We start from the raw sequence: 11,168 nt of genomic DNA on the forward strand, positions 1-11,168 counted from the left end.
GATTTTGTGATCCTGTTTCCCCAGTGGAACATGAAGTAACTTGCATACCTAAAACAATGTTTCTATTGTTGAACAGATACTTATTTCATACTTGCAAAGACTTTGGTTGCATGTGAAAATTTCTTTCCAACTGGTTATGTTCTTTTTCTCCAAAGCCATCCTCCTTTGTGGCTGGAGACACCAAGGAAAAACTAGTGAACAGATCAACACAAATGCATGTCCCAACACACATACAGTGGTACCTCAGGTTAAGAACTTAATTCGTTCTGTAGGTCTGTTCTTAACCTGAAACTGTTCTTAACCTGAGGTACCACTTTAGCTAATGGGGCCTCCCACTACCGCCACGCCACCGCCGCGCGATTTCTGTTCTTATCCTGAAGGAAAGTTCTTAACCTGAGGTACTATTTCTGGGTTAGTGGAGTCTGTAACCTGAAGCGTCTGTAACCCAAGGTACCACTGTACACCCACACTGCATATACTTGCACATTCAGGGTCCCTTGGAGATGAGAATCTTCAGACTATGTTGTATTCTGGAAATCTAGTTGCCGAGGAAGAAAAATATTACACACATGCACGTCAAATTCATACATAACAAAAGTATGAAATGCAAGCAGGACAAAATCAAATATTGAGAATGGTCCTTTAGTTGCAGGAGATGGGTATGTTCTCCTTGAGAACCCCGCAGCTCCTGCCTTCACATTATTTCAGATTACTTGTTCACAACAAGGAAATTCACTGGAGGGAGACTAGAATGTGTGTTGGGGGGGGACACACTTCACAGATATGGAATGCACTTCTCTGAGTGCTCGCTTTCACTGCAGATCAGTCTAAAACATTATATCCTTTTAAATTTAATGTAATGCAATGACCCTTAAATGGAATTGAAAGAAATTATCAGCCTGTGTGGTGTAATAGGACAAGCTTGACTTCCTGAGTTAATTACAATATGGGTATAGGTAAAACACACTTTAGAAGTGCATTTCTGGAAACTTGCAGCATTTATAAGAAGTTATTTGAGGTTGTAATGTTGTAATGTGCAGTATATTAAATACCGTATTTTTTGCTCTATAAGACTCACTTTATCCCTCCTAAAAAGTAAGGGGAAATGTGTGCGCGTCTTATGGAGCAAATGCAGGCTGCACAGCTATCCCAGAAGCCATAACAGCAAGAGGGATTGCTGCTTTCACTGCGCAGCGATCCCTCTTGCTGTTCTGGCTTCTGAGATCCAGAATTTTTTTCCCCCTTGTTTTCCTCCTCCAAAAACTAGGTGCATCTTATGGTCTGGTGCATCTTCTAGAGCGAAAAAAACGGTATATTTGATGCTGTCAAAAATGCACATTCAGTCTAGAATGTCTCCCATTGAACTCAGTTGGGTGTAATTGTGAAGAAACAGGTGCACTATGTTGCTGTTAGTGATTGTTATAGTCTGATACAGCACCCTTGAAGGTTATGGAGAAAAGAATCAGAATTCCCCCCTCCCCTTTGACATCTATTCCAGTTCCTCCTTTATTATTTTCTTGCCAGGTAAGTATAGGGGGCAATAGTCACTTACTGCACTACAAACAAGTGTCGTCTTCTTTGTGTTTAAAGCCTGAGACAGCTGCAACACTGAAACGCACAGTGGAAGCTTTGATGGAGAGAGGAGCAGTGGTGAGGAATTTGGAAAACCTGGGCGAAAGAACGCTGCCATACAGAATCTCAAAGCACAATCAACGTCACACCAGAGGAGGGTATGAGTTTCACATTTCTTGCCATGGAATATTTTTGAAAGGGGAGAAGTTGCAGCCTGACAACATTGGGCGGAGCAGGCAAGCAAAGTAGACAGGCTGGCAGAGTAAGTGGGCAGGTGGCTGGCCTTCACACTTTTCTCGCATTGCCTCCACTTGCCTGCCTGTTTGCATGCGCACACATACATCAGGGCAAGGGGAATCCAGGATTCAAATAAGCAGGTGGCCATGCTGGGCAGGCAGCAGGTTGTTGGGTGGCTGGTCCAGGCAGAGCCGCAGGCCTTCACATGCTCGCTTTTGTCACCACCACCAGCAGTCCTCTCAAAACTCTCCCACCCCCTCTCCTCCATCCTAAGATCTCACTGCCGCAACTAAGGAGGGGAATGAAATAGAAGCAAGTCTCTTTACCCTGTGTTGCTGCCCACTTTCTGTTGGCAGTGAAAAGTCAAGAGGAGATAGACACTCATCTTCATTCCCCTGTCTTCCTTGAGTGGCAGCGGCAACAGGGTCTTGGGATTTGGGCAATCGGTGGGGGGATGCGAGAGTTTAGGGTGCACTGGGGGGGATGGCAATTGGCAGTGGGGTGGCAGGTGGGGATGGGTGTGTTGAAGAAGCTGTGAGAGGGGGGTATGGGAGGAGTTTGAAGGAGCTGTGGTGCTATTGGGCAGGGGGAGGTTTGCAAGCAACATGAGTAGGTAACCCTTAGCTGTTAAATAAATGCTCAAAGCCATGATCTAAAGACAAGGTAGGAGCATAGGGGAGAACATTGTGTGCAGCTGAGGTTTGGATGTTGCTGCAACTATTTGGATGTTGCTGCAACTATTTCTACTGATTAGGGACACGGTGGTCATCAGTTACAGCTGTGTGTGCTGTTTTTTTTCTGCATACACATATCTCTTCTTTGGATTGAAGCCCAGATACAGAAGTTATTGCTAAGGGCCTCTTAATTTCCATTGGGTAATTAATGTAACTTAGATAAACTTTTCATTTCAGAATTAAACTGTTTCTTTCCTGAAGTAGACTCCACAAAGTACACACATCTTTTTACTTAACAATTCCAAAATGAGGCACACAGTAATTTGGGTAGATAATTTCATTGTTCATATTTATCTGCTAGTTAATGCAAGCATTGATTCTTTACTATTTCCTTTGTTAAGAAACGCCCTTCATGTAGACACTTCCTTTCCAAGGTAACATTTTTATTTCACCAAAGCCAGTTGGAAATAATAATTATTTATCTTTTGAGGTACTAATTCAGGGTTGATTTTATTCCCTTTTGCATATCTGAACCAAAGTATATTTTTGAGGGTGTTTTTAATGGTGAAATCATTATTAAAGATGGCTGTGCACAAGTAAAAGAAGAGTTATTATTGTAGTTACTGATTTTAAGAGAAATATCTTCAGCCCAAGAAAATAATGCCTTGGCATTTGAAAATTAAGATGCATTAGATAAATGATTACAATGGACTGCAGAGTTTATCCTATAATTGCTTAACATTTTGCTGTTGAACTCCCTGAGAATATCTTTTGAAAGAGAAATGCCTGTAAGCAAGGATGGAGAAATGTTGCTAGGCAACCAGGGTCGCACAGAGACTTCATTCAATAATCAAAATAACAACTTGCAGACTTTCTCCCTGGCATTTGAAGATACAAATGTGCACACCTTGATGGGCAGCCAATGCAGCTTATTACCTGTTTTCCCTTGCGGATATTTCAAATGATACTGCTGCACAAACTGCAGAGATGCACCTCTGAAATGATAGCCACTCAAAACATGTTCATATTTTAAGCTTATTATCTTGTATTTCCATCCCTTACAATAATCTATATAGTTATATATTTATATATAGCTATAATTTATAATAGTTATAATTTATATAACTTACATAACTATATATTTATAAATATATTTATATATTTATATTTATAAAGAAATGTATTTCTTTATAAAGAAACATATTTCTAATCTGCCTTTTGGTACTAGCTCATTTCCCCAAGGGGGGCATGCAAAACACACATTAAAACCAAGTTTGAAAAATAAACCAGATTAAGAGCATATCTTGCAAACCATGAGGAGTGGACTCAAACCTTTACAAGTTAAAAAATAATTGAGAGCAGTGCAGAATAAAAGCATTTTTAGTGTCTTCCTGAAATTGCAGAGATGAGGTCCATCTAACCTGCTTTGGCTTGTGGGTTCCATAGTCAGGGCACAGCCACAGAAAAGGCCCTATGCATTGCTAAAGAAAGCCCACACCATGGTTTAGTTTCAAAAAACAGAACAAAACACTTTCTCTTACAAATACCCCACACTGGAAGCATTCCTGTGCCTAAGGAGCTGCATGTCGATAGGCATGTGTTGAGATAGGAGCAGAGGAAACTGACTTAAACTGAGCCAGACTATCTAGGTCATTATTGCCTACACTGACTGGCTGTGACTTGGGGGGTTTGCATCTAGGTCTAGGACTGTTTTCAGGTAGGTCCTGGGTCCTACTACTGAGTTACGAGCCTTTCAGCTGCATCTGTTTTGTTTCATGCGCATATGCTGCGCAACCACACCAAACTCAATACACCTCATGTTTTGCATCATCTTCTTGATTGTGTGAGAACAAGCAAGTATTGATGTGCGTTGGCATCCAAACTCTGGCAATAAGTGCTACAGCTTGCGCTGTGTCTGGAGTTGCATAAGAGTTCAACCCGAGTTTAAATTTACCACTAGCATTTGTGCTGTTAAACTGATGATGTGACACAGGCGCACAGCGTTCTGTTCAAGTATTTTGCAAGGTGTGTGTGCTAAAATCTGTTGGTGCTGTACAGCAGATGTTAAGTGCACTTAAGTTCCATTAGCTGAGCACTTGATTTCAATAGAAGTGCATCTACTTTCTCTTGAGTGTGCCCTATGAGAAAAGGATTGGGGATTAGGTAGGTTGTCGTACTGCAGAGGCAGATTTCTAAGTTGCAGTGAATAGAATCTGCATTGCCAGTGCGAGTCTACCCGAAAGGCAAGCAATTAAAGTTGATGGAGTCCACTAACACTGTTCATTTTTGTATTTTCATCCATTACAACATTTCACTTAGAAATAAAAAAGCTGATCCATATAGGATCCATACACTATTGTGGGCAGTGTTCACGCAATGTAGTGATGGCCACTTGATTATGATTTTCTGGTCATGCCATTTCTATACAGTATTGGTCTGGTATTTGTAAGGGTGAAGGGTAGCTTCAAAACATTTTTAATCGGTAAATAGCTTAGATAGTTTTAAAACTAGACTAGACAAATTCTTGGAGGATAAGTATATCCTTGCTATCCGTCATGATGCAGTCCCCTGGTCCAGAAGTAGCAGGGCCAACTGCTCTGGACCAAACGTTTTACTATGTTTTTATATATGCTGTAAGCCGCCTGGAGTGGCTGGGGATACCCAGCCAGATGGGCGGGGTATTAATAAAATAAAAGCAGTAACAACTACTACAATAATAAGGCTATTGTCTTTACGTCCTGTGTGTGGGCTTTCCAGGAAATGGGATGTCTGACTGGAAGAACCATCAGCTTGATCCAGCAGAGTCCCATCTTGCATTCATACAAAAAAAAAAAGTTATTTAGTTTGTGTACTAGAGACAATTCTGATATGTAGAAAGCGTACAAATAGATATGTTGCTGTTGAAATGATGTTACAATCTGCATGTATATGTTTTGCACAAAAAGCCATAAAAGGAAAATAGATGTCTTTTGAAAAAGCTTAAGGTATGAAAACTGAATTGAAGCAAATTGTCCTTGGTGTTCGCTATGAAAGTGGTGGTTTGTTGTTCTTGTTTCCTCTTTCCTGGATCATGGCAATGTCTCTTGGTGTTGCATTTTTAAAAGAAATTCAGTTGTGGACATAAACGTCTACCATATGGCAGGTTTCCTAGCACATCGAATCATGAAATTATTGCTTAACATTTTTCTTCTCGCTTTCATTCTTCATAAATAGACTTGCATTCTATGGGATACTAGAAACTGCCATCAGTTGATGTTGGCTGGTGGGTACGACTGTGCTTTTCAAGGGTTTTGCCTGATTCTTCTGAGATGAAATATCCTTAAAAAAATATATTCTTCAGTACATTGGATTGGAGTATACCCTATACTTCCAAATGTGAAGCCGTTTGTTTTGCCAAGTGTGTAAACACTTAAGTTGCAGTTGTTGCACAAAAGGCAGGTAAAGCTGCAGTCCTAATCCCATTTACCTGTGAGTAAGCCCCATTGTACTTGGTGGAACTTGCTCTATGAAAAAGCTTTGTCCTTGTGATCTGTGCTGTGCCCAGCTCAAGGATTCCTTGCCCCCTAGTCCAGGCGGTATTTTGAGAGGCAAATGGAGGGTTCTGTCCCACTTCTCTTGCATAGCAGTCAAGAGGGGATGGACTTGGCCTGCAAGCGAAAGCTGACCGTGTTTCAGATTCAGATGTTAATATGGCTCATTTGATCTTTTCCAGACGTGTCCAGCACCTTTGGGATTCCCAGTTTGGCTCTTGCCCATTAGTAGACAAGAAGTTATTCTAGCGTGTCTCTCAGCCACACAATCGGTGATATTCATCTTGACTTAATAAGCCTTCTGTGGTGTAGTCTAAAAATTGTGATGGCATATTGGAAAGCTGAAGCTGACTCTTTCTAAAACATGGAAATTTCCTGGGCTTAACCAGGTTCTCCCTTGGGCCCTCATTCACACAAGATCAGCTGAGAACTGCTTTCCCAATAGGATTCCAAAACAAGCCTGGTCCAGGTGTTTCTCTGGTGCTGATTAACTTTGATAAACTCATTCGGGAATATAGTTGTCTAGTATACTATATTTTAAATCCCTGGATTTAATCTTGGCCTGGATACAGTTCAATATCCAGTCCTCTTTTCTTACCACTTGTTTGATCTGAAATAGGTCTTTATTTAACTCTTTAATGTTATTTTGGCAGTAAAAAGTCTTAACAGTCCCCATCACATTTTATGCACAGCGCACCAAAATAACTAGGGTTTCTGTACTGAATCAGTGGAATTGTCCTGATTTTTTGTTTTTCTGTACCAGTTTTTGCTGCTGGTGCCTGGGGAGTTTGAGCTGTACTTCCATCAGTTTTGCCTGCAAATGAATGTTACATCTCTGTAAATAGATCTCTGCCACCTCCTCTCTTCCCCAACCACCTTTCTTCCCATCCCATCCTCAAACCACATGCACCAGGTCTTGTTACTTTGCACGAGAAACTGTAGTGCTACTGTACTTAACATACCCGGTCACAACTCATTGCTGAACATGGAGCTGCTCCACACATTATAGAGCTGCTGGGTTGCACAAAACACAATCGGTGCTGGCTTGATTGCCTACGAACAGAAAGTAAGTTCCAGCTCAGCTCTTAAAATGCAGTTGCTTTTTTTTTTTGTTTGTTTGCCTGGGGCATACCTGGGCTATAATTCCAAAAGACAAAGGTGGATTTTCCTGATCTCTTGTACACGGATACATACCAAATCCATAGACTGGCTCCAATACTGGGGGTGTTTGATACAGCTAATAAACTTGCATGCTGCAAGTTGCTATGTTTCTTGTATCTCCTGATAACATTTCTTGCTGCTGCTTAAATGGCAACGACAAAGACAATGCAGCAGCAGCATCTCATCTCCCCCATCCCCCAATGCTGCCTTCAGTTATCATCAACAGCAGCACAGTGGAAATTTCCACTGCCTGCCTATATGAGCAGGAGAGAACACGAGTTGCAAGCCATTCCTTTTGGAGCAGAATCCGTTTCAGTTTTAAAGACACAATGGAAAGCAGCCCGCTATTCTCGCTTAGCAAGGTAGTAGAAAAATTAGTAAAATGTAAAAGGGGGGTTATGTTGTGAGTGTGTCATAATTATTCCCCAAAAGATGCAGACATAGAACATACATTATATATCTTTGTTTCAGGAGGATTAGATGAGCACAGATAGGAGGAAAATGTTAAGGTTTTGTTTCTTTAAAAGACATGGCTCTTGAATTTTTCTCTCACTCAGTTTACAGTAATGCCTCATTAAGACTAAATGCTGCAAGCTCCATATGAAAGGAAATAGGGCAAACCTCATTTTTCGAAGTCAACTAACAGCACAATCCTTTAGATGTCTATTCAAAAGTAAGCCCCACTGTGTTGAATGGGACAATCCCCAGAAAGTTAGTATTGGATTACAGTCTACTAGACCAGTGTTTCCCAACCTTGGGTCTCCAGCTGCTGTTGGACTACAATTCCCATCATCCCTGACCATTGGTCTTGCTAGCAAGGGATGATGGGAGTTGTAGTCCAAAAACAGCTGGAGACCCAAGGTTGGGAAACACTGTACTAGACCACTAAAATATTATTTTCATTTCCAGAGACTTGGCAGTTGAATATCAATAAAACAGCAGCTAAATACACTAATTTGAAATGTGCCTTTCAAAAGGCTTTTTAAAAATTGTGGCATGGGGCAGTCAACTTGCACATTCTTAGGAGGAAGTTTCATAATGTTGGAGCCGCTACTGAAAAGGCCCTGCCTTAGAGCCTGCCAGGCTTAACTAGTCTTAATGGCGGGCCAGTAATTACTTACAAAAACAGAGAACAGAGAATTCTATTTTAAGAGGCATTCTCACTTTTCTTCCTCTCAGGATGAAGTGCATTTTCTAATATGATGCTTGCTGCAGTATACCCCAGAACTATTGTTTTTCCTCATATGGAAATTTATGTAGTTGTAGTTGGTTGATCATTGAAAACTCATATGATGATGATTTATTTAACCAAGCTGGTATCCTAGGATACTGTTCTACTTTTCTGAGAGTTTGATTTGATGTCGTACAAACGTGTGAATTTCTTTTTTAAAATTTACTTCAATTCACTGTAAAACTTTGAATAAAATATAAATTGAGCATGTGCATAAAAACACCAGTGGCTACTTTCGAGGGGAAAATAGATTGTGGAAGGGGAGGGGTCAGTTTGGACTGGAAAAGTGGTGAGCATGTATGTTTAAACCATTCCCCTGCTTGCTATCTTTCCACTACTGCAGTGGAAACTTGGCCTTCCAGCTGTTTTGGAATTACAACTCCCATCATCCCTAACTAACAGGACCAATGGTCAGGGATGATGGGAACTGTAGTCCCAAAACAGCTGGAGGGCCAAATTTGGCCATCACTACACTACTGGTTGTCCTTCACATAGGGTTCCAGATGCATGTTTGCTTATGCAATCTTGCCTAGAATTTTACTGGAGGGAGACTGCAGTAGAAAAGATTTGGCGGAAGTTTGGGAGCTTCTCTCATCCCAATCCTCCTTTATTCCAAGTAGTTGCTTCTTCCTAATGGAACCAGGCACTGGTTTTGTCTCCCATTTCAAAGCTAGTACTTCCATCCTCAAAAAGAAGCCACTACAGCTTGTAGAAAAACGACTGGGTGTTCATATCATCACAGTGAAGTTTTGAAAATCACTTTGCTCCCATGAAACAAATTTCCGGGATTCTTCCTTGCACTTGAGTGAAATCGAAGATCTGAAATGTTCTTGCACATGGTAAACACTCTGTTCGTCAAAGTAGACGTTGGCAAATGGGAGAATGTTTACCTTGATACCAAGAATTCCAGGCAGTTCTAGAAGTGTGTGAAAATTAAATCTCTGCGTTGTTGCCAAGGTTGCAGAGAACTACAGTATGGTATGCAGAGCCTCTGAATGAATGCCAAGACTCTTAAGTTGGTGTTGCCTGTCTTCAGATGTGGCTTCTGTCCTCAGTAATTTGAACTTTTAAAGCAAAAGGACAATAAATACCTGCTGCCTTGACCTGTTTTTTGCTTCCCATTTCTAAATAGAAAAATGCCATCTTGCTATAGCAAATTTTTTGATGGGGAGCGTGCATATCTAACAATATGTAACTAGATTCTCTGATATCGGATATCTGTACTTGGTAGCATATGTGTGACATGATGGTGCTCTCCAGTTGTATGGAGAGGAAGAATGCATGGAATACATAGTCTCTCATACAAGCTCTGTCCTTGTTCAGAGCAACAATTAAATGGTACTCTGGGGGCTTGCCCTAAATTCATAAAATCTGTATACTAGAACGCCTCTTGGAAATGCATTTCTTTTCTGGAACTTTGATCTCTAGAAGTTCAGACACTCTCAAGATGAGCTTGGATCTGTTGTGATTATAAAGGAAAGGGATTATGTAACTTCTGGCATTTTTAGTGGATGCCAACTTAGAAGGCTTTAAAAGGGAATTGGGCAAATTCAAGGAGTGAGTATGAGTCACAAAAGGTATATAATGCCTCCGGGATCAGAGGTATGATGTCTTTGCATACCATTTTGTGGGAAACAGCAGCAACAGGAAAGTGTTGCTGCCCTCATACCCCATTGGCATGTGGTTTGCCACTTTAAGAAATGCTGCGTTAGATAGACGTTTGTTCTCATCCACCAGGGCCCTTGTGCTCTTTCATTCTTATAGCTTTGTTTTTATTGTATTCTTCTTTATTTCCAGGTATTTTTTGGTAGACTTCAATTCTCCACCAACAGTTGTTTCAGCCATAAAGGACCATTTAGGACGTGATATTGATGTGATCCGGTCCTCCATTTTAAAGCACCATGTGGCAAATTCAGAAGAATGCATGGGCATGATACCAGTCAGCACTGAAGATAAACTAACAAAGATGAAGAAATAAATAGCCGGAGACCATAGAGGCATTGCTGCTCCTAATTTGAACCTAGTTGTAAGGATCTGTGATTTATGCAGCGTGCCTAGGTGCCTACTTTTGACTATTCTGCAGCAAATGAAGTTTTATATATATACTTTGTATTTTAAAATCAGGGCATTTCCCCCCAAAGTATTGCATCTGTTGCTGAAGTTTATCCTGCCCTAGAAAATTCAGGCTGCTGTCTTAATGCATGCTTGAAAAAGAAAAAGAAAAAACCAAGTCCTGTTGAACAAAATAGGACTTGATCCCAAGTAAACATGCACAAACTGTCAAACTACCATTGTTTTTTTCAGTTAGGACCTTTCAGATATCATATACGTATACAGTTATTATGTTCTACCATGATGTAAATAACATTTAATGCAAAATTTGTTAATGAATGTAATAAAAAAAACAAAAAGAACATTTAATGACTGGTTTATAAAGGAACGAACATTTAGTAAATTAATTCTGATCACTAGCATATTGTTTTCAATGCATTTAAATGCTGCTGGGTACTAGTTCATGGAAGTTAAGAAAATAATATGGCTATACAAAAATGTACATTGCAGTGTTGGTTTTATTTTTACAAAATAGAACCAGACACTATCCTGATATTTGTTTTTAATATATTCCTAAATATAACTGCTGGCTGCTGCTTCTCCATTTAGAAATACTAATTGTGTGGATTAATAACAACAATTACATTACCTTAGTAGATGGATAGATTCAATAAAGCCTTAGCAATTTCCTAATTTTATTCTCATTCCATG

At 40.3% G+C, this 11,168-nt stretch overlaps 1 protein-coding gene across 1 annotated transcript in view; it reads left to right on the forward strand.

Moving 5' to 3' along the window:
• MRPS6 (mitochondrial ribosomal protein S6) overlaps positions 1-10,816 on the forward strand; it is a 28,648-nt gene extending 17,832 nt beyond the window's left edge. The window contains exons 2-3 of the mRNA XM_079974989.1: positions 1,591-1,730; positions 10,203-10,816. Of these exons, the coding sequence (XP_079831115.1) occupies positions 1,591-1,730; positions 10,203-10,383 (321 nt within the window). The 3' untranslated portion in view covers positions 10,384-10,816. The remainder of the gene's footprint in view (positions 1-1,590; positions 1,731-10,202) is intronic.
• The last annotated feature ends 352 nt before the right edge of the window (positions 10,817-11,168 follow it).

This window comes from Podarcis cretensis (assembly GCF_951804945.1).
Source record: "Podarcis cretensis genome assembly, chromosome: 4".
NCBI lineage: Eukaryota > Metazoa > Chordata > Lepidosauria > Squamata > Lacertidae > Podarcis > Podarcis cretensis.